At 48.4% G+C, this 24,591-nt stretch overlaps 1 protein-coding gene across 2 annotated transcripts in view; it reads right to left on the bottom strand.

The window, feature by feature from the left end:
* Positions 1–24,591, bottom strand: part of LOC121002886 (GTP-binding protein 10-like) — a 145,511-nt gene that overhangs the window by 56,583 nt on the left and 64,337 nt on the right. Inside the window, exons 19-23 of one of the 2 annotated variants that reach the window (XR_005779345.1) lie at positions 20,245–20,321; positions 19,170–19,367; positions 17,891–17,977; positions 12,569–12,673; positions 10,680–10,850 (exon numbers count right to left, since the gene is read on the bottom strand). Coding sequence is in view for 1 of the 2 variants with exons in the window: in XM_040434524.1 (XP_040290458.1) it covers positions 12,569–12,673; positions 17,891–17,977; positions 19,170–19,367; positions 20,245–20,321 (467 nt within the window). In the remaining variant the exon portion in view is untranslated. The remainder of the gene's footprint in view (positions 1–10,679; positions 10,851–12,568; positions 12,674–17,890; positions 17,978–19,169; positions 19,368–20,244; positions 20,322–24,591) is intronic. The other variant, XM_040434524.1, reaches the window with a different exon arrangement.

The raw sequence follows: 24,591 nt of genomic DNA, 5'->3' as shown, positions 1-24,591 counted from the left end.
ACACTTGGCCGGGGGCTCGGCGGAGCTGATGTTGTGTTTTATCCTAATGAGAAAGATTTCATAATAAGGATTTGGAGAAGGGGCAGAGGGATAGCAGAGCAGGGAGAGGCTGGTGCTGCTACTAGGGGGTCATACCATGGGGGAGTAATAAAGCCCACCATAATGCCCCCCAGTAGAAATAATTCTCTTTATAATGTGCAAAACATACCCCCTTATGCCCCCAGTTGAGCTAATGTCCCCCATAATGTGCCAGTATAAAATACCCCTATATAGTGCCCCAGTAAATGCCTCCATAGTGCTCCTCTCCCCCCTTCCTGCTAGTGCCCCCCATAATGTACCAGTATAAAATGCCCCATATATCGTGCCCCAGTAGATGCCCTCAGTGTCCCCCATAATTTGCAAGTATAAAATACCCCTTCTTAGTGCCCCCCATAGATGACTCCATAGTACCTGTCTCCCTGTCTCCCCTTCTCCATAGTACCCACCATAATGTGTCCCAGTATAAAAAGCTACTGTACAGAGCCCCCCCATATAAAACACCCCTTTGTGGCCTCAGTAGATGCCCCTATAGTGCCCACCAATAATGTGCCAGTAATAAGTGCCCTCAATAACGTGCCACTGCCAGTAACAAGAGCCCCCCAATGTGCCAGTAATAAGCCCCCATCACGTGCCACTAATAAGCCCCCATCACGTGCCAGTAATAAGCCCCCCATCACGTGCCAGTAATAAGCCCCCCATCACGTGCCAGTAATAAGCCCCCCAATGTGCCAGTAATAAGCCCCCCATCACGTGCCAGTAATAAGCCCCCCATCACGTGCCAGTAATAAGCCCCCCAATGTGCCAGTAATAAGCCCCCCAATGTGCCAGTAATAAGCCCCCCATCACGTGCCAGTAATAAGCCCCCCCCATTACGTGCCAGTAATAAGCCCCCCCATCTCCCTGTGCCCGGCGGCGGCGGCTCACTTAGGGCGGGGGGCATTTTAGTTGGGGGGGCACATGGGGGGGCACAGCATGATGTAGGGGGGGCCGTGGCCCCCTCTGGCCCCCCCCCCTGGCGACGCCACTGCTCCCAATCAGTCAATGTTTTCCCCAGCACCAGCGTCATTCCAGATGCCACCCCACTTGAATGTGCCACATCCGGGAACAGAGGTAAGCGACCAAGGTCAGGAGTTTCAGTATCCTCTAACTCCTCATCGGCTCTCTGAGTTGACTGTCCTACTGGAACTCGAGAGAGTGCATCGGCGTTGCCGTTCTTCCTACCGGACCGGTATTAGTACTTAGAGAGGCGGGCCAACCATCTTTGCTCGAGTGCGCCGAGCTTGGCATTCTCCAGGTGTGCCAATGGGTTGTTGTCCGTCATCACGGTCACTTCTGCACCAGTTAGGTATTCTGCAAACCTTTCGGTAATGGCCCACACCAGTGCCAGTAGTTCCAGTTTAAAGGAGCTATAGTTATCAGGGTTGCGTTCTGACTCTCTTAGGGACTGGCTCCCATAGGCGATGACTCTCTCCCGTCCATCCTGGACTTGGGACAAGACGGCCCCCAGACCATGTAGGCTTCCATCAGTATACAGCAGGAATGGGGTATCAAACCGTGCGTAAGCCAGGATCGGGGCATTGGTCAGCGCCTCTTTCACCACTTCAAAGGCCTCTTGTTGCCGGGGCCCCCAGTTGACGGGGCATTTCTTCGGGCCCCCAGCTGTGCCTCTTAGCAACTCGTTTAACGGGCCCACCAGATGAGCGTATTTTGGTATAAACCTCCTGTAGTACCCGGCAGTCCCACGAACGCCCGTACCTCCCGTAGCGTACTTGGCCGGGGCCACTTCTGAACGGCCTCCACCTTGCTAAGGGACGGTTTTACCCCCTCCTGGGTGACCACATGTCCTAAGTACTCTATCTTCTGTCGGAACAGCTGGCATTTCTTTGGCTTGATCTTGAGCCCATGGTCTCGTAGCCGTCCCAAGACTTGTCGCAGCTTCTGGTGTGTGATCTTCAAAGGAAGCCCCGAACACTACTATGTCATCCAGGTATATCAATACTGATTCGAAGTTGAGGTCCCCCAGACAGTGTTCCATCAATCGCTGGAATGTCCCCGGAGCATTAAAGAGGCCGAAGGGCATCCGGTTGAACTCGTAGAGTCCCATAGGTAGAATGAAGGCCGTCTTGGCTTTGTCCTTCTTGGCCACCGGTACCTGCCAGTACCCACTAGCCAAGTCAAGAGTTGAGAAGAACTTAGCTTGGCTAAGGGCTGATAATGACTCTTCAATCCGCGGAAGGGGGTAGGCATCCCAGACGGTCTGAGCATTCAGCTTCCGATAATCCACGCAGAACCGGAGACTCCCGTCTTTCTTCCGCACCAAGACTACCGGAGCAGCCCATGGACTTTGACTTTCCTGGATCACCCGGTTCTCCAACATGCTGGCCACCATATCTTTCACCTCCTGATACATCTAAGTTGGGATCTGCCGGTAGCGTTCCCTGATCAGCGCAGCATCGCCGGTTGGGATTTCATGTTCGATGGCAGTAGCACACCCAAAGTTCTCATCATGTCTTGAGAAGGCCTCCTGAAATTCCCAGAGGGTGTCTTACAGCAGCTCTTGTTCCCCCGGGGTCAGGGTTCTGCAGTCCACCCCCATACGGGCCATGATCACTCGACAGTTCCACTCCGCTGTCGGGGTTTCCCTTGAATGGACCTCCACAGCATAGGTCCAGGCTGATCTCCTACCCGGCTGCAGCGTAAAGCCCCTTCGTCGGCCTCTTCGGCCGGGCGGGCAGCATGGACAAGGCGGTAGTGAGGGCCGTCCCGTCCGAGGTCAAGCTCAGCATCTCCCTCATCCTGTCTGGCTCCCACCGGCATGGGCAGAGCCCTGGCCCGAATCTCCGCCAGCGCCACCAAGATTAAGAAGCGAAAGGAGCCGCTGGCCCCGGGGCCTCCTGTGCGGCTCTTCTACCGGGGGCAGCCGGTGTCCGAGGCGGCGACCAACGCGGAGGCCTGGTAGGACGGCGCCGAGCTGCTGTGGGGAACGTCATCTACCGGGTGGAGCGGAACCCGCCGATCTGCCACGAGCTGGACCTACCCCAGCACGTCATGGCCGGCTTCCCGGTCTGCTCGCGCCTGAGGCTGGAGTTCTCCGATCCTGACCGCTCGCTCTTTGTCTGGTACAAGCAGCAGGCCGGAGGGGAAGCCGGGGACTCTCCTGGGACCCCTGCCCAGCCACAGTGGGTGGAGGCCGGCCATGAACGCATCTTCACCCCGGCTGTCGGGGATATCGGTCTGCGGCTTAAAGTACAGTGCACCCCCGGAGATGGCCAGAGGTTCGGGGAGAGCCGGGAGCTGGAGGGCCCCGTGGAGGCCGGGCCCGGGGTCTGTACGTTCGATGGGCGGCACCTGTACACGCAGCGCCTGACCGAGGAGCCGGTGATACAGACGGTGTCCTACAACATGCTGGCCAACGTGTACGCGCAGACCGAGCATGCCCGCACCGTGCTCTTCCCCTACTGCGCCCCCTACGCCCTGGAGCTGGAGTACCGCCACTGCCTAATCCGCAAGGAGCTGAGCGGCTACCGCGGCGACCTGCTCTGTCTCCAGGAGGTGGACCGCACCGTCTTCTCGGACAGCCTGGCCCCGGGTTGGAGGCTTTTGGCCTGAAAGGACTCTTCCGCCTCAAGGACAAGCAGCATGAAGGCCTGGCTACGTTCTACCAGCGCGGCCGCTTCCGCCTGGGCAGCCAGCATGACATCTTGCTGGGGGAGGCGCTGACCGGGAACCCACTGCACGACGACATACTCCAGCGCCTGTCCTGCTTCCCGGCCGCCAAGGAGAAGATGCTGCAAAGGTCCTCCGCCCTACAGGTGTCTGTCCTGGAGTCCACTGCTGATCCTCCCAGAAAAATATGTGTGGCCAACACCCATCTTTACTTCCACCCAAAAGGTGGCAACATCCGGTTACTTCAGATAGCTGTTGCCTTATCTCACATCCGACATGTGGCATACGAACTCTACCCTGGCATTCCCATCATATTCTGTGGAGATTTTAATAGCACCCCTTCCACTGGTATGTACAGTTTCGTAAGAGATGGGACCATCGCTGAGGACCATGAAGACTGGACATCGAATGGAGATGAGGAACGCTGCAACATGTCCCTCAGCCACCCTCTGAAACTAAAGAGCGCCAGCAGGGAGCCTGCCTACACCAATTATGTGGGTGGCTTCCATGGCTGCTTAGATTATATATTCATTGACTCTGAAAGTTTAGATGTGGAACAAGTGATTCCTATGCCAAGTCATGAAGAAGTCACCAGCCACCAGGCTCTGTCTAGCGTTTCACACCCCTCTGATCATATAGCTCTTATATGTGACCTAAGGTGGAAGTAAGCTCCATCCATGATTACATGTCATATTTTATGCTGCTGATACTAACACTGTTCTCCATAAAATGTCTTCAGCATTTAAAAAAAAAAAAAAAAAAGCCCCTTCGTCGAGCGATACCCCCTTCGGACACATAAACTTTGGCCAGCAGGGTGTTTGCAGGGACGGTTAACTTTCAGTCCTCAACATTACAGTAGCATATAGGCACACATCCGTCTTTCACAACGGCAAGGGCCCGGGCTACCAGTGGGCGAATCTGCGTTTCTTCTTGATAAGCGGGCTCGATCAGGACCTCCAGTCCATTCAGTCATCGTCCGGCCCCCACTGGCAGCATCAATATTCGCTCCTGTCGAGGTGGGATCTTCAACGGAGTCCTCCGTAGCACCCTCACGTCTCCAATGGCCCGTCCAGACAGGTTACTCTTTTGCAGGCTACAGCTCCTCACCATTTGTTGTAAGACCTTCTGGGTAGGCCGGTGTGCGGTGGCCTATTGCCAGTACTTCGGCCCTTCCTTGGCATAGAGTTGATGATCTAGGTCTCTCAGTATATTCATGCCCAGGGTCACGTCCATTCCTTCCCGGGACGAATGGTCCACCAGCACGACCCCTTTCTTGCCGATGTCTTGCCCAGTCAGACCCACATCCAGACTATCCCTCGAACATCAATCTCTCTATTATCGTCAGCCGTCAGCCTGATGACGCTCCCATCTTCGGGCTCCATCATATGCCCGAAGTGCCTCTCAAAGAACTCCAAAGGCATTAGAGTGCACTCTGACCCTGTATCAACTAGGCAGCAAACCTTTCGGCCTTCCAGCTCAGCTTCTAATACGGGTCTGCTGGCATACAGATCACGTTCTTTACGCAGAGGGCTTAACTTCCGGTGCACCGCCGCAGCTACTGCAGCGGTTGGAAGTTTAACGTCGGCTCTGACGCTACCTGTTCTGGGCACTCTCTGGCCATATGGCCGTACCTTCGGCAAACCCAACAGAGGGGCCCTCTTCTGCCCGGCCCCCTCACCGGGGTTGTTCTGGGTGGAGTGACACGAGGTGCGGGGACAGTTTCCGGAGGCCGGGGCGGGTCTACCTTCATCTGGGACACTTCCAGCCGAAGCTCTTTCAAATCTGCCCACAGGGCCTGGACCATATCCTTTAAGGACTCCGATTCTTCAGATCCCGGCCGGTCCCTTGTAACATGCGCGCTATTCACCACTCCCGCTGCCACAGGTATGGACTCTTCCTCCCTCTCTACGGCGTCTAAATAAACGCTGTAGAATGTCATATCGGCCATTGTTCGGGTCATCTCTTGTAATTTATCTTGTAGGAATTTATTGGAGAGCCCCACTATGAACTGATCTCGTAGAAGCCGGTCCACCTCCCGGAAGGCGCCCATAGCCTCAGGGTCTCGTCGTTGTATCTCATTCAGTGTCTCCTCTAGAGCATTGGAATATTGCATCAGGGTCTCGCCCTCTCGCTGGGGTCGGTTAAAGAAGTGACTCCGTAACTGTACCACTTTGGCCTGCCCCCTTGGGCTCTCTCTAGCAGGGAGAATATCTTCTCTAGGGTATCTCTCTCAGAGTCAGGCCTTACCATCCCTGTCCGCTGGACGTCGCCCTCTAGGGCTCCCAATGCAACCTCGGCCTGCAGTTCGGGGGTCAGGTTACACATTTTAACCGCACTTCGCACCCTTTCAGTCCATTCCTGCAATGTCATGTTCTTACCATCATACTTTGGCAGATGACGCAGCAGTGCCCCTACAGGGATGTATCCTACTGGGGTAGCCATATTGTTGGGGGCAAGCTGGACTTGCTCCTGTGCACCCTGGGCTGGGTCCTGATCCAGCACCACTGGCGCCGGGGGACGATCTTCCCCCGCGTTCTGGTTCATAATGGTCGCTGTATCCTGCCGACTTCGCCAAGTTGTAAGCCGTGTACCGGGGTGGGCTCCCCAGAATACAGAAAAGTCACAGACAAGGAAAGCGACACTGACACCAGCTTACTATGCAAGAACAGAAACTTTACTTAGACAACGAGTAATAACATAAGCATCACCAAAACAATACAAACACGCATGGAAAACGCTATATCCCCGGACCCACAGTCAATGTACCTGCCCACTGGACAGGCCTAGCCGATGGCGGACACAGCAGAGCCTGCAAGTCGTGCTGTGCCGCTACAGAGGACACCCCTAGCCGATTGGCAAACACAGCAGAGCCTGCAAGTCAATAACTGCGCTGCAGTCCAGTACAGTACAGCTTAGCAAAACGATCTAATCCTAACTAACTAACTAATGCTAGGCCTAGACTAGTCTCTGTAACTTCAGGCGCCACACAATATAACAATCAGTAACCAGGTGTAATGACCTGCGTCCGTTCTGGGCCCGAGGATGCAGCCTACCAGGGATGGCCACCAACCGTGCGGCCTTGCTTGATGATGAGGCCTTCTGTCCACACACTGAACTGGTCTTCCTGGGACAACCTCTCTTTCAAAAGAGCTGGATTCAGTCAGGGTATAACAGCTACTCTCCTTCTTCTGAGTGTCCATTAACTGCCAGACATCTGCAAGCCAGGATGGAATCGGATTCAGTCCCTCACAGCACAATCCTTCCACCATGCCAGATCAACACTTCCTGGTTCACTCAGGCAGCAGCATGAGTCATCATCTGTTTTGCATATTCAAATCTCAGAGTGTGCTGGCTGTAGCTGCAAAACAGTGGCCTCTAGTGCCCGGAATGCCAAATGACAGTTCATGTACAGACATAAATAGCTGTTTCACAATCTCACAAGGGCATGTCTATCTCATATATATCTATCTAATATCTATCTATCTATCTATCTATCTATCTATCTATCTAGTATCTATCTATCTAGTATCTATCCATCTAGTATCTATCTATCTATCTATCTCATATCTATCTATCTCATATCTATCTATCTATCTATCTATCTATCTATCTATCTATCTATCTATCTATCTATCTATCTATCTCTGGACTGTTTGTCTCATATCTATCTATCTATCTATCTATCTATCTATCTATCTATATGTGGAGCCTTTAACAAGTTTTTGTTTTTTATTATAGTATTGCATTATATTTCCCACGTTTTTTTTTCTTGTGCTATCTGTTATCTATCCATCATCCGGGTTGACCTGGCTCAGTACGGTATCCTCTGCTGGGCTGGGGCTCAGTGTTAGACCCATAATTTTATAAGAAATGGATTAACTAAACAGTGAAATTATTTCTACTGCACACCACATTCCAGGACATAAGCTCAGTATTATATCCGTGCTGCACTTAGTTACAAACTGACCCAGCCTGGCCGCTTTCTTCTTGGTATGGTCACGCAAAAAATTAAAAAAGACACATATTTGGTATCACCATGTCCATAATGAACTGACCTATGATTTAGGACAGGTCATCAATATCAGATCAGTGGGGGTTCGGCTGCGGCAGCTCTGCACCGGAACGCCACCTCTCCATCCACTGGGCTGCGGTCGTGCCCGCTTATCTCACCGCTGCTCTCATTTACTTGATCTGATATTGAAAATTTGATACTGATGATCTTGAGAAAAGGGTCATCAATAAGCGAGTCCTGAAAACCCCCTTTAAAGAGTTTTTCCAGGAGCAGAATATTGATGACCTTTCCTCAGGATAGGTCATCAATATCTAGTGGGGGTCCGATTCCTGGCACCCCCTCCAACCAGCTGTGTGAAGAGACCGCAGCACTCTCGTGAGCAACACGGCCTCTTCCTAGCCAAGTGACATCACGTTCATGGGTCACATGGCCTAGGTACAGCACATTCTGGGTCTGAGCTGCAATACCAAGCACAACCACTATACAATGTACGGCGCTGTGCTTGGTATGCTGTCAGGAGACCACAGTGATCACCGAAGAGTTGGACCCCCGCTGATCAGATATTGATGGAGCGGTGTGTGTGCGTGGAGGGTTCCGTGGAGCGTTTGTGGAGATTGTTCCACAATCTGATATTCGGTCCTTATTTTTTGTGATCAGTTTATATATATTTCTTTACATATTGTTTCAGTGTTCTGCTTCTTATTTTCCCTGTTATGGGGTTTATGTATAGGTGTTTCTCAGTTTAACTGGGGCAAACCATGTCATATTATGGTTTGAGGCTTGTTTTTTTTATTTTTTATATGCATTAGGTTGTCTACAAAACTTGCGCCCTAAAAATATGAAGAATCTTTCTATTTTAATCTGCAGAAAACACATAAATCTAAAGCAAAATGATAACGCAAACCATATTAGTTATTGTAATATTGGGTTTTTATTCAGAGTAAGTATACTGATCTATGAATGTGGAAATAATCAGTCCTTGTAGATAATGTTATTCACAGACATCTATGAATGAAAAGCAGTCATGTAACTATCCATCTGCTGTGAAACTACAACTCCCAGCATGCCACAAAGGGATTTAGTCCACCTTTTCTTTAAATGGTGCTGTTCAAATGGATGGATAACCATGTGCCATATGGTGGCGCAGAGTATTCCAGGGTGGGAGCCATTGTGGCTAATAGAGGGGGAAGTCCCAAGCAAGGATCCCCCCCCCCCCCCGCCACCTTTGGTCCATAAGACCTAACAGGGCTTTGAGAGGTTGCCTGTTTTATGGAGGAAACCCAACCACACAGGGGATCCACCTGCAATAAAGTAGTGATCTCTTTACACAACAAGTGACAGCTGCAGCCAATCACTAGCCTCTTCCCTGCACCACTGAAGCCAGTGACCGGCTGCAGCCACCAGCTGTGACATCACTGCTGCAGTTGGGTAAGCAGATATCGGCTGGGAGAACCAGAGCAGCAGCGCAGGATCTGTCAGGTAAGTAATGATCACTAAATTACTGCAGGTGGATTCCCTGTATTGTCTGGTTTCCTCCTGAAACCGGACAACCCTTTAAAAGGGTTCTCCCAGCCTTTTAATATTGATGAGCTATCCTCAGCTGATCGGAGGGGGTCCGACACCCGACACCCCTACTGATCAGCTGTATAAGGAGACAGCGCTCGCAGTGTGCAGTGTACAGCAGATTTTGCACACAGGTACATCAGGTGTCCGGGGAGGTTTTAGACTGTGTCTCAGCTCTCCAGGACGTACCGTTCCTGAGATATTCCCCAAAAATGCATTAGCCCAATACAAGCCTGCAAGTCTTTCTCTTCATATCCCAACTGCCATACACACGGTCACATGTTCCTTATCATCCAATAGAAGCTCGCAGGCCCTTAGTCTCCACATACACACAGTTTTACTCCAGATTTCCATAACAACCCAGCCATTTTTCGTCACTGCTATAGGTCAGCTTAAGGCTAGGGCTACACGATGACAATAAGTCGCACAACACATAGGGCACAACTACACTGCTACATGTGTTGTGTGACATTGATGTCGCACCAATGTTGCACAACAATTTTTATATTGATAGTCTATGGTGTCGCACTGCAACATGTGACATGCTGCGACTGCGATGCGACAGTCGCAGAAAAAGCCATCTTGGATGGATTTTTTGCGATTGTCGTGTCGCAGTGCGACACCATAGCCTATCATTATAAAAATTGTTGAGACAAAATGTTGCGCGACACATGTTGTTGTGTAGCCCTAGCATTAAAGGGGCAGGGCACTGTGGAGGTCACTGTCAAAGGGACAGGAACTGTGGAGGTCACCGTTAAAGAGGCAGGAACTGTGGAGGTCACTGTTAAAGAGGCGTTCACTGTGGATGTTACTGTTAAGGGGGCAGGCCGCTGTGGAGGTCACTGTTAAAGGGACGGACACTGTGGAGGTCACTGTCAAGGGAGTGGGGTGCTGTGAAACTCACTGTTAAAGGGGCGGGCTGCTGTAAAGGTCAATGTTAAGGGGATGGGCTGCTGTGGAGGTCCCATTTTACAGTGGCGGGGCACTGTGGGGGGTCAGTGTTAAGGGGTGAGGGACTGTAGATGTCACTGTTATGGGGGATACTGTTAAGGCAGAGGGGTACTGTGGAGGTCACTGTTAAGGGGGCGGCCCCTGAGGAGGTCACTGTCAAGAGAGTGGGGTGCTGTGAAACTCACTGTTAAAGGGGCGGGCTGCTTGGAAGGTCAATGTTAAGGGGATGGGCTGCTGTGGAGGCCCCATTTTACAGTAGCAGGGCACTGTGGGGGGTCAGTGTTAAGGGGTGAGGGGCTGTAGATGTCACTGTTATGGGGATACTGTCGATATCTTTTAACAACACACACAAACATTAAATGAAATAGATGAAATATACCCGTGCGAAGCCGGGTCCTTCTGCTAGTATATTTATATATTAAGTGTATCTGTATATAGAATCCTTTACTGGAAGAGATTCTTGCTTGTTCCTTTAGTCCAACATTTTCACCCCTTTGACCTTCTGTAGGGCTCCTCCCCGAATGGGAACTCTTTTGAGAGCAAGTTCTGTATCGGCGAGAGGACCTCCTGTAAGCTTGGATGGTGTGCTCTCCACAGTTACAACAGGGCCACAAGCAACCTAAAAAACAAGTGATGGATTTTTTATTTGTTTCCTAACAGCTGCTAAGAAAGTATCAAGTACTCACGGACCCTGCCATGTATTCACAGCATGTCCACCGGTGTACTTGCTTTTTCAGTAACTATTACTATTAGGAATTACAAGACTAAGAGGGTCATTTACAACCTGCTGTATGGCAGTTTTCTGGCGTACATCTGTCGCAGATTGCGGTGCAAATAACTGCGACTTCTCCCCGCTCACGCCAGGTCTGAAAAAAGGTGCGTTGCCTGGGCGGGAAGGGGGACGGGCCGAGAGGCCTGTTTCATTTACCATTTTCTACGCCTGTTTTAGGCGTAGAAAATGGTCTAAATGTAAGAGAGCTCGGAAGCCGTCTTACATTTAGAACTGGCAGAGGGTCCGCCGAAGTTATGGAGAGACGTCCAAAATGCCGGTCTTAATAAATGACCCCTTAAAGTTTTACTTTTAAGGATCTTGCATTACATCCTGTGTAAGGTTACGTTCACACACCATAGTTGGTGCAGTTTTAAATAATCGGTTTTGAAATGGCACTGTATGAGTCTGGCTTTATATTCTGCAGCTCAGGGGCAGGACAAGAAATACGGGTAGGCAGCATTTAGGGAAAAATGGAATTTATGAAAAAATAATGTTGAAAAATTAAGGGGGGTCATTTACTATTCCCAAATACGCCTAAATTAGGCGTATTTCAGGCGCAGATGGTGGCACAACGATAGGTGCGCCGCTATCTGCGACTTCGCCCTGCTCAAGCCAGGTCTAAAATTTGGGGTGCGGCGTTGGCAGGGAATGGCCTTCTCATTCACCATTTTCTACGCCTGCTTTATATTACATCGGAAGCGGTCTTACATTTAGAACTGGTGCTGGATGCTCCGAAGTTATGGAGAGGCCGGTGCCTCTTCATAACGTCAGCTGAACCACCGAAGCTATGGGCCTTTATGAAGACCGACGTCTAAAATGCCGGTCTTAATAAATGTGCCCCTAGATATTCTGCCTTTACACTTCTTACTAATCAGCGTTTCCGTGTATAAATAAGAACCCTGGGGACTCGTGCAGCAGGGTCAAACTAATGACTGTAAAGAGGTTGTTTGATCTGAGACATTAGTGGTACGTCTGGAGGATATTCCACCAGATAGGTGCGGGTCCTAGAGGTCCAGAACGGGAACCCCGAAGTGAGCGGAGAGCAGCCTCTCATGCGCAGCCACCCTCCATTCATTTCTACGTGGGGCTGCTGAAAATAGCGGAGTACGCTCGCTCCCATAGAAATGAATGGAGAGCACAGGGACCATTTCAGGGGTCTGTTTTAGAGATAGTTGTGGGTCCCAGAGGTGGCCTCCACCTATCTGACTTGGATGGCAGTGTCTCAACCCCTTTAAAAGGTCGAGATTGGTTGGGCATATTCAAAAACCACTACTTTTGGCACCAACTTGTCCTGCCCCTGACAGAGCTTCATTCACAGTACGGTAGGACTGTCTCGCAACATTATAGGTGTGTCTGATTACCGATAGATCCTAAGGCCGATAAGCAGAATTGTGAACACAGCTCTGCGGCACAATAAAGGTTTAGGATCCGTAAAAGTAATGTAATGCGAGGATTTCACCGTAGAGGGTGAAATGCTTAGCGAATCCGCCCCCAAACTCTGCATGTTTCACACCTTTATGGCCTGTTCCCACATGGGGTTTTCAATGCATTTTTGTGTTGGTTACCGTAGTATTAAGGTTAGGGATCTGAGTAGAGTGGATGGTTATATTCTGTGGTCTTGCTTTAGGTCTTGACGATTCAATGGACTTTTCCTGAAGTCGTTTGGCTTTCTATAAACAGATAAAAAATAATCAAAGTAGACAGTAATAATCTAAAGTAATTAACAGACGCACATAGGGCTTCATCCTGCCAGACTGCGCAGCAGACGAGGATTACCACATTACCGAAGAGGAAATGAGATGTAAGCACTCCATCATGTTGTCTTGCACACTGTTCAGGATCTTCAGCAGGTACTTCAGATTGATGACATATAGCCTAGCCGTGGTAGCTAACCTCCGGCACTCCGGCTGTGATGAAACTTCAACTCCCTGCATGCTCCATTCATTTCTATGGAGTTCTGAGAATAGCCGAGCAAGGGGGCATCTTGGGAGTTGTAGTTTTACCACAGCTGGAGTGCCGGAGGTTAGCCATCACAGGCCTAGGGTCTTAACCTGTGGTATGTATATTACATGGGCATACAACATATCTCCCATACTCATTTCGGACACACCAGTTGATTTTGGCAACCCTGGCCTACTATATTATGTGCATGAGGGCCTCCTGTCTCTTCACCGACAGATGTTTAGAGAAAGAAGGATTGAGCATGTTGAATTTCAATGCCTGATCCTTTTGTTCTCAGAGAGAACAGACGTAACTAGGAGCAGCGCACTATATGTGCAGAGTCTGCCCTCCTGAACATAGATGCACAACGGCATAGGTAGGTTTAGAGTAGGACCTGCCTGACTGAGACCACCTTGGCGTGGGTAGGTGGGCACAGATGTGTTTTGATCAAAATATATTGGCTGAGAGTCTCAGATTTTATCATATCAGAGTGAGGGCTCAGTCCATATATAATGTTTGCATCTATTGTGTTAGTGCAGGGATCAGCAACGTTCGGCACTCCAGCTGTTGTGAAACTACAACTCCCAGCATGCTCCTTCCACTTGTGAAGGAGTTTAGAGAACAGCCAAGCAAGTGTGCATGATGGGAGATGTAGTTTCACAACACCTGGAGTGCCTGAGGTTGTTGACCCCAGTTTTAGTGCATTATTTTTCATGATTGTTTCCTTATGTTGGAGGCTTGGGCAGATAAGTGGCAGATGAGGTTTAACACTGACAAATGTAAGGTTATGCACATGGGAAGGAATAATGCAAGTCACCCGTACATACTAAATGGTAGAACACTGGGTAACACTGACATGGAAAAGGACCTAGGAATTTTAGTGAACAGCAAACTTAGGCCTCATGCACACGGCGTGCTGTCCGCATCTGTTGCTCCGTTCCGTGGTCCGCCAAAAAAATATAACATGTCCTATTCTTGTCCACGCTTTGCGGACAAGAATAGGCAGTTATATTAAAGGGTGTCCGTGCCGTTCCGCAAATTGCGGAATGCACACAGACGCCATCCATGTTTTGCGGATCCGCGGTTTGCGGACCGCAAAACACACAATGGTCGTGTGCATGAGGCCTAAGCAGTAAAAACCAGTGTCAGGCAGCTGCTGCCAAGGCCAATAAGATAATGGGTTGCATCAAAAGGGGCATAGATGCCCGTGATAAGAACATAGTCCTACCACTTTACAAATCACTGGTCAGACCACACATGGAGTACTGTGTACAGTTCTGGGCTCCTGTGAACAAGGCAGACATAGCAGAGCTGGAGAGGGTCCAGAGGAGGGCAACTAAAGTAATAACTGGAATGGGGCAACTACAGTACCCTGAAAGATTATCAACATTAGGGTTCTTTAATTTAGAAAAAAAGACGACTGAGGGGAGATCTAATAACTATTGTAGGGGTTTAGCTCTTCTCCGGGGGTGATTCACACAAATATCGTCGCCAGACACCAAGTTTCTGGTCCAAACATCACTTTATTTGGCTCCTCAGCAATCCAAACATAAATGGTACAAAATAAACACCTGCCCGGCTGGGCTCTAACTAAACATATAATATCCTGACTCACCTAAAGTCACAGTTCACACCCTGTGAACACATGCGGCTTTGTCAGCCAATGTCCCACAGCCTCCTGGCTGTACAGAGCACAGTACGCCCACTGTCTCCAGTTCAGTATTTCTTGTGGGGGATTGGGGCTCAGTAGTCTGCCTGACTATGGCCCTGCGACCCTCCCAGGCGTCGCTGCGTCCCCCAACTCCCCGCTATCTCCCAGCCTTGTGGTCCCTCAGCCTTGCCCAGCTGAGACCACACAACCAGCCTCCAGGCCTCTGTCCACAGGTAACACACTACCCCCTTTCTGACACTCTGGGAGGTACCTTATGCCAGGCTGATTACCTCCAGCTTCTCTCACCTGTGGTGGAACAGGGGTGTGGACCGCACTATCCACCCCTTCCTTGCCTCTAACCTGAGTAAGACCTGTCACTGTTTCACACTATGTATAAATATATCAGGGGTCAGTACAGAGATCTATCCCATCATCTATTTATCCCCAGGACTGTGACTGTGACGAGGGGACATCCTCTGCGTCTGGAGGAAAGAAGGTTTGTACACAAACATAGAAGAGGATTCTTTACGGTAAGAGCAGTGAGACTATGGAGCTCTCTGCCTGAGGAGGTGGTGATGGTGAGTACAATCAAGGAATTCAAGAGGGGCCTGGACGTATTTCTGGAGTGTAATAATATTACAGGCTATAGCTACTAGAGAGGGGTCGTTGATCCAGGGAGTTATTCTGATTGCCTGATTGGAGTTGGGAAGGAATTTTTTTCCCCTAAAGTGAGGAAAAGTGACTTCTACTTCACAGGGTTTTTTGCCTTCCTCTGGATCAACTTGCAGGATAACAGGCCGAACTGGATGGACAGATGTCTTTTTTCAGCCTTATAAACTATGTATGTTACTGAATTACTATGAATTGGCAGTAGCTTTCGCTTGTACAGTGGAGGTGATGGCTGCGTGTAAATACACCTCTCCTCATTGGAAACTCATATGCGCTCGGCCGAACCAAGCAAGTATGTGTATGTGGAGTTTGTTAGGAATAGCTATGGAACATGTATGGCTGTCTTTAGATACACTGATATACAGCCAGGTCCATAAATATTGGGACATCAACACAATTCTAACATTTTTGGCTCTATACACCACCACAATGGATTTGAAATGAAACAAACAAGATGTGCTTTACCTGCAGACTGTCAGCTTTAATTTGAGGGGATTTACATCCAAATCAGGTGAACGGTGCAGGAATTACAGCAGTTTGCATATGTGCCTCCCACTTGTTAAGGGACCAAAAGTAATGGGACAGAATAATAATCATAAATCAAACTTTCACTTTTTAATACTTGGTTGCAAATCCTTTGCAGTCAATTACAGTCTGAAGTCTGGAACGCATAGACATCACCAGACGCTGGGTTTCATCCCTGGTGATGCTCTGCCAGGGCTCTACTGCAACTGTCTTCAGTTCCTGCTTGTTCTTGGGGCATTTTCCCTTCAGTTTTGTCTTCAGCAAGTGAAATACATGCTCAATCGGATTCAGGTCAGGTGATTGACTTGGCCATTGCAGAACATTCCACTTCTTTCCCTTAAACTCTTTGGTTGCTTTTGCAGTATGCTTTGGGTCATTGTCCATCTGCACTGTGAAGCGCCGTCCAATGTGTTCTGAAGCATTTGGCTGAATATGAGCAGATAATATTGCCCGAAACACTTCAGAATTAATTCTGCTGCTTTTGTCAGCAGTCACATCATCAATAAATACAAGAGAAGCAGTTCCTTTGGCAGCCATACATGCCCACGCCATGACACTACCACCACCATGCTTCACTGATGAGGTGGTATGCTTAGGATCATGAGCAGTTCCTTTCCTTCTCCATACTCTTCTCTTGCCATCACTCTGGTACAAGTTGATCTTGGTCTCATCTGTCCATAGGATGCTGTTCCAGAACTGTGAAGGCTTTTTTAGATGTTGTTTGGCAAACTCTAATCTGGCCTTCCTGTTTTTAAGTCTCACCAATGGTTTACATCTTGTGGTGAACCCTCTGTATTCACTCTGGTGAAGTCTTCTCTTGATTGTTGACTTTGACACACATACACCTTCCTGCTGGAGAGTGTTCTTGATCTGGCCAACTGTTGTGGAGGGTGTTTTCTTCACCAGGGAAAGAATTCTTCGGTCATCCACCACAGTTGTTTTCCGTGGTCTTCCGGGTCTTTTGGTGTTGCTGAGCTCACCGGTGCGTTCCTTCGTTTTAAGAATGTTCCAAACAGTTGTTTTGGCCACACCTAATGTTTTTGCTATCTCTCTGATGGGTTTGTTTTGTTTTTTCAGCCTAATGATGGCTTGCTTCACTGATAGTGACAGCTCTTTGGATCTCATCTTGAGAGTTGACAGCAACAGATTCCAAATGCAAATAGCCCACAAAGGATTTGCAACCAAGTATTAAAAAGTGAAAGTTTGATGTATGATTATTATTCTGTCCCATTACTTTTGGCCCCTTAACAAGTGGGAGGCACATATGCAAACTGTTGTAATTCCTGCACCGTTCACCTGATTTGGATGTAAATACCCTCAAATTAAAGCTGACAGTCTGCAGGTAAAGCACATCTTGTTTGTTTCATTTCAAATCCATTGTGGTGGAGTATAGAGCCAAAAATGTTAGAATTGTGTTGATGTCCCAATATTTATGGACCTGACTATGTGTTGTATGACGGTTCGTTAGTGTTATATATTACCATTAAAACACTGAAAATGGTGCACTACAATGGTCAATGCAATTGACAATATATGGCTAAACGCTCACGCTGATATTAAAATGAGATTTCACCAATATATTCTTACATCAAGAACATACCGGAGCCCGCGCACCCCATCAAGGTATCTCAGAATGGCGCGGGAACCAACGCTAACCTACCTATGCCATATGGACAATTTATGATAGGTGCATGAAGTCCGACACACAGCCAGCAGCTCCCAGTTACCTCCAGCATGACATCACACATACAATGGGAGGAGGCAGTGAGTCCTACCTATAATTGGCTCATGTGACGCAGGCTGTCCAAGTGCACCAGGATGTTACCCATAGATCAAAATTAAGGCACATTCAAACCTGAGGTTGCCCCACCTCCAGGCACACATACATATATATATATATATATATAACAGAATAAATTGGGATAAAAGGCAAAAAATGCTCAAAACCCCAAATGCTGTTGCGCATTTCTACCCGGGTGAGCAGATTCTGCCCATGTGATCCGTTGCTAACAGCAATCCCCAGCAAAAAATGCATATAATGTAGGATGCCGGCAGCGGACCACAAGTACCACATGTTCTATCTGTTGTATATTACCATTACCTTTAAAGCTTCGTAATTCGATGTCCTCGACAGGAAAGTATCCCAGGATTTCATGACTATTTCTTGCTGCTTGTGGTTTACTTTTATCTGTGAGTGAAACATAAGGTCCGTTTATTACTGTATTTTATATACAATCCTGTTGCTTGTTAGACTCGCACAATGGATTTATATTGAATATGTTAAAGGGGTTGTCTCATCACAGACAATGGGAGCATAATGCTAGGATAAGCCTCCATTCTCTTATAGATGCGGGTCCCACCACTGAGACCTGCGCCTATATCGAGAACGGAGCCCCGAAAGTGTTGGAGGGTGCACTGCGCATGCGCAGCCGCCCTCCATTCATTTTCTATGGGGCCAACGAAAATAGTCGGCTAGAAGAGAATTTGAGCGGTGGCCGGTATAGGTGTGGGTCCCGCACCTATAAGACAATGGGGGCATATCTTAGCGATATGCCCCCATTGTCTGTGATGAGACAACCCCTTTAAGGCGACTATGGGCGAGTGGATATTTCCATGCGCTTCTTGAGATAAATTTTCTGGAGAAGGGCTTGTGGTGCATCTTAACCCTTAAGAGGCGGCACCACAACCTACAGTTACATCGTGGTGCAGTGTAAAGTGTATGGAGCGGGCTCAGGAGCTGAGCCTACTCCATACACTGCGGGTGTCGGCTGTGTAATACAGCCAACACCCGGCACCAATAACTAGGATCATCAATAATGCTGATCCTGGTCATTTAACCATCTGGAAGCCACAGTCCATTGTGACCACAGCATTTTAGGTGGTTTTTCCCAGGAGCGCTGCACTCGCGAGGCCTGAACGGCTTCCAACTTTAGAGCCATAACTCAGTGGCTGTCACCTGAGCTCCCACAATGCATTGCTCTCTTCGAATAGGAAGCCGGCAGAATTCTGAACTTCGCTTTAGACGGAGGAGAAAACATCAGGAGGCAACACAAAAACAGCATAGGAGAAGTGAAGCAAAGTATTGAAAAGATTACTAAATACATGATTTGCATTTGTACTGTGTAATGTTGCCAAGTGTTGCACAGTTTCCTCGTAAGCCATTTCTTTCTACGAACGTGCAACATATAAAGGGGTTCTCCGAGGCTGGGAATCCTTTTTCAGATGGACAGTGAGGGTGCCTCACCTGTCACTTTTCATTGCCCCTTTTTATGACATTTTCCCCCCGCCTGGCCATCTGAAACTGGGTGCTGCTCTCAGAGAGCCCCTTTAATAAAGAGTTACACTTTATTCGTTGAGTGATTTACTACGTCCAGTGTCACCTCTGTATATTTTTGCTGTTCTTCCAGAAGTTCCATCTGTTGATGATTCTCAATCATTTCCGTTTGGTGGGCGGCCACGAGTTTACTGATATTTTCTGCCGCTCTTTCAATGACATCCAAGGCTTCTTGATCGGAGGTGACAGGTCGGATATTTTCAGCTTTTAATTCCGAGCGAATTTCAGCCCAAACTTCTCCCACCTTAGGAAATATCAAACATAATAATAAAACAGACCATTAAACCCTTAAAGGGATTCTGTCTCCAGGATTTACCCTACAGAGATATTCATAGGTGCCCATCAGTCTCCTTGTTTTGTATTAAATGATCCCACTCTTACTGCTCTGTGTGTCTTTTATTCGTCAAAAAAGCGATTTTATTGCTATGTAAATTACCTTGATAAGGAGCCCAAGGGGTGGTCCCACGATCCATTGTAGCCCGGTCGTGCCCACCGTTCCGGAGTCCAGCACCGCCTACCAGTTAATTTATTCACTGCACTTGCCCTGACGTCATTCCTTCCAAGCGCTGTAATCTCGCGCAGGCGCAGTGTACACAGTAGTCTGCGCCCGTGCGGACTACTGGCACAGGTTTCGTCGATCCAACTGCGTAACCGTACAATGTACGGCGCAGTTCCGGTGAGTACCGCGGCTTCCTGATCGGCGAGAGTGCCAGGAGTCGGACCTGCAAATCTGATACTGATGACCTATCCTGAGCACAGGCCATCAACTTCAAAATGTTGGAGAAGAACCCCTTTAATACAACACAACATGACCCACAGGAATATTTATGATGTAAATATAAGTAGATGTATTTTGGAGCAGATCTTTATTTATTACTTTAAAAAATAAAAAAAATAAAAGATTACAAGAACCATGGAGAAAACAGATCCTGGCTGTTGCAGTGGGGTGTCAGCTGTAAGTTACAGCTGGCACCTGCTGCAGATGGTTTGGTACAGCTCCTGACCTGTGCTGTAACAGTATGAAGTGCTGCAAGAACGACCTGCTCAGCGCCATGTACTATACAGTGCAGTATGTTACTGGGTTAAACATAAAATGTAACTGCAATTGGCAAAACACTTACCTTAAAATCGAGATATCTACTTATTATACTGAGCGCGACATAGTCCAGTGCAGATAAACCTGGTAAATTTTCAAAGCCTAAAAGAAGGAAAATGACAAATAAAACTATTACTGATATATACATGGAAAAAAACAGTAATGACGAGTGCAGCATGTGGCATTTTTATAAACAAATCTAAAAGAAATTTATGGATACTGGATGAAACAGTAACGGAGCAGAATTTTTCAAACTATTTTATTAGTATTTTAGTCACAGTCCATGCTTTTTCCTACCCTTTGCTCAACTTCTATTGACTACATGTTATCAAGAAGAGAGGTTAGAAGGAGAGACTAACACATGACCGTAGGATCAGACTTCACAGGGTTTGTTTGTAGTCTGTAGCTATGGAAACAGATGGGATGCACTACAGCCTCGACTATTTTGCAAAGGTGTATACGGTGGGATCCTGCCTCAAGTTATGAAACAGTGTAATACAGCCAATTCCTGTACAGTACCGCAGAGCAAGGGAGTATCTGTGATTTGTTCATATTTTGTTATGTAATATAATGGTATGTATTGCACTTAGTATAAGTGTGCATGGACGGCACAGCCAGGGTTAACAATCCCGGCTCAGCCCTTGTAGGTTAGGTGTGGACTGGCTCCACCCATAGCTCTAGTCAGTCAGTATAGACTGGCATTTGGAAGGGGGTGGAAGCTGTGATTTGTGCTCTGCCTTCCTTAGGCCCAAAAAGCTACAGAGACTGGGTCGTGGCCTGGTCGGGCGTGTGAGAGGACGCAGCACTGAGAGGCTCCCGTCCTGCCTTCCTGTAATCCTCCAACATCCTCATTCTGCAGCACTACTTACCGCTTCTACAGACCCTGGGCAGCTTCCCCGAGCTGTGCGGTTCCCTCCTGCGCCAGAATGACTCGCACCGGGAAGACGGAGAGGGAGCAGAGAGACATCGGGCCTCCGGCAACCACAAAACAAGATGGCGCCGCGGCAGAGGTGCGGGCCGCGGAGGTCGCGGCACGCCTGGGTAAATACGCTCGCTCCTCCTCTGTGCCCCTTCCAACACTTGCGGTCGACACTTCTGTACACCCCTTAGAGGAGCCCATGCCAAACCCTTCTGGAGGCTCTGAAAAGGTTCACATGGCCCCCAAAATGGAGGCCTTACAATCAGCAGGGGGAAAGGTTATACAGGAAAACGCCCCATCCTGTGACGTACCAGTCAAACTTATGGAGTTGGAGCACTCTGTTACTACTGGAGATGAGCCCACCATTAAAGATAACTTTACTGCTGTGCAACACTGCAGCAGCTCATTACATATTCTTAATACACATATGGGCAGTCTGCAGGAAAATGTCTCCCTCATCAGACAGGACCTCAGGCAGGTGAATGAGAGGATCAAAGAGGTGGAAGACAGAGTGAGCACTATTGAGGATCAGCTACCCCCAGTGAAGAGGGATCTCGGCAGAATTATACATAATGTGTCTTTATTAATGTCCTAAACTGCCAACCTAGAAAATAGGTCGCGCAGAAATAATCTCAGGCTGATTGGGGTCCCTGAAAAGGCTGGGGGATCTGAACTTGTGGTGTTTTTTGAAAATTTGCTGACCTTTAAATTTGGCAAGGACTCTCGTGTGTTTGCCACTGAAAGAGCACATAGGGTGCCATTCCGTGCTCCGCCACCAGGGCCCCCCCCCTCGCCCAGTCCTGATGAAGCTGCTGCACTTCAGGGACAGAGATACTATCCTCAAGAAGGCCAGGAATCATCCTGATCTCCTAATCAATGGATTTTTCCACTGAGGTCCAGCGCAGAAGAGTGAAATTCCAAGATGTGAAACGTCGCCTACGGACTTACAGATTCCCTATTCTATGCTGTACCCTGCTAAGCTGCGGGTGGTAGCGCATGGAGAAGTTTGCATATTTGAAACACCGTTGGATGCGGCGCAGTGGTTGGAAACCAATGAACGCTCCCTCAAAGCTTCGGCGAGCCCAAGCTAAATACGTCTCCTACACCTATGTGGGACTTTTGTGGATCCATCTCGGTTCGCAGGACGCGTCCGATAAGTGCAATATATAGTTTTTTTACCTTGTTACTGTGGTTTCTCTCTTTAGTATCAGACCTCTGATAGAACTGAAATAATACTTACTATTGGTTCACAAGAGGTAGTGTACTTTTACTAGAGTGTATACGTCTGATCTAGGCCACTCGGTCGAGTGCCCGGCTACAGGAATGTTGTTTGTCCCATATTTGTTTTTGTGTGTGAGTGCATTTCTGGAGAATGACTTTATGTTTAAACTGTTTATATGGGTTTGGGGATTGCGGTGAGACGGGTACACTGATAATCTGGTTTTGGATGGTCAGGGCACCAGAGTTCCCGAGATATTTCTCCTGGCCTGACAGAATTGTGGGATGGAATGTTAGGGGACTGTTAGAGGCAGCAAAATGTGCTGCAGTGTTTCTTGCGCTGCAGCATTATCAGCCTGCAGTGATATGCCTGTCAGAGACGCATCTGGTTCCCAACACTACTCACTTGGCATTCTAGGGGGGTGAGTGTTCTTATACAAAAATCTCTGCCATTTACAAGTCACTCGCCTCGTATAGATCCTATGGGTAGATATGTGTGCCTGTATTGTACGTGTTACCACTTCTCCTTTATCCTTGTCGCGGTATATATTCCTCCCCCCTTTAGTGGTGAAGTTCTGAAAGAGACCATCGCCTATGTTGAGGAGTTCCCTCCATGTCCCATTCTAATAATTGGTGATTTCAATACTGATTGAATGGGATGGGGGCGTCGGGTGCAGATAGAGACACTAACTTTGCCACAGTACTAGTAAAGCTGGATTTGCACGATATCTGGCGAGTGAGAAATTCCGTCATACGCCGATTCTACAGTTTCTCCAGCTCTCACCACACTCTCTCTAGGATTGACCTAGCTATAGGGTCCCTGGATATGTTGTCTTTGGTAGTGGATGCTACCTACCTGCCGAGAGGTCTATCTGACCACTCCCCTATTCACGTAGTGCGAAATTGGGTGAAAGGAGACCTTTTGGTGTTGGTACATGGAGGATCAACCCTTTTTGGTTGCAGCTGGTGGATGGTGGGGAGGGTATCGCAGGCATTTATCCGTGGACTATACATCCAGGGGATTAGTCAACACAAAACGAGGTCCAGAGACACTTTAAAACAGCTCCAGGACCTAGTTATGGGGATGGAAAAGAGATTTGTTGAACACCCCTCACGTGAGCATGAGACGTCATTGGTGACGGCGCAGACAGACCTAAGGAAACATTTACTCCATACCGCTGATAATAGACGCTTTTTTTTCTCAAGCAAAAATATTTTGAAGCTGGGGAGAGTTCTGGCAGGCTGCTGGCCAGAATTGTTCGGGCACAAGATGGTCCATCAAAAATACTGTCCACCCAGAGAGCTGATGGATCTTTGGTCACGGATGGATCTTTATTCTGGCGGTATCCCACACATATTATAAAACTCTATTTAAGTTTAAGTTAGCGGTGGGCCACAAAAATATTGCAGATTACCTTGCTGGGATCTCTACCCTACGGCTCTCAGCAGAGCGTGCGACCTACTTAGATCAACCTCTGTCATTGACGGAATTAGAAGTGGCGCTTAACTCATTCCCAAATGAAAAAGCTCCTGGGTTAGATGGACTACCGGCAGAGTTCTTTAAAAAATTTAGCACCCTTTTACTACCTCAGTTGCTATCGGTGTTCAACGACAAGACCCGACTCTCCCTGATTCGTATAGACCGATCTCCCTGTTAACATCTGATGTTAAAATTCTGGCAAAGGTCCTGGCGAACAGGCTACAAGCCGTAATCTCGACCATTATACATAGTGATCAAGCTGGTTTTATGCCTGATAAATCTACTTCAATTAACCTTCGACGACTGTTTCTTAATATCCAGAGGCGGTCGGAATCGGCAGGAAGTCTGGCTATACTATCCCTTGATGCCGCCAAAGCCTTCGATAGTGTTGAATGGCACTACCTATGGGAGGTCTTAAGAGTCATGGGATTTGGGGATACTTTAAATTCCTGGGTTCAACTACTATATTGCGGCCCCAAAGCTAGGATTAGAGCTTATGGTGGTACATCGGAAGCCTATGAGTTGGGGAGGGGTACCCGTCAGGGATGCCCGCTATCGCCTCTTCTATTCGCCATTGCAATTGAGCCACTTGCATGCCTGCTTCGATCATCGCGTCTCCCAACGCGTCTCCCTATATGCGGACGACATGTGGGGGATGTGGAGGGGTCGTTAGGACCATTAATGTCCCTTATACAAGACTTTGGAAACCGGTCTGGTTGTCGTATAAACTGGGACAAGTCCATTCTGTTTCCGTT

Source organism: Bufo bufo, chromosome 5 (assembly GCF_905171765.1).
Source record: "Bufo bufo chromosome 5, aBufBuf1.1, whole genome shotgun sequence".
Classification (NCBI taxonomy): Eukaryota; Metazoa; Chordata; class Amphibia; order Anura; family Bufonidae; genus Bufo; species Bufo bufo.
Note: the sequence above shows the minus strand (reverse complement) of the source record. Positions and strands in the feature narration are given on the sequence as shown.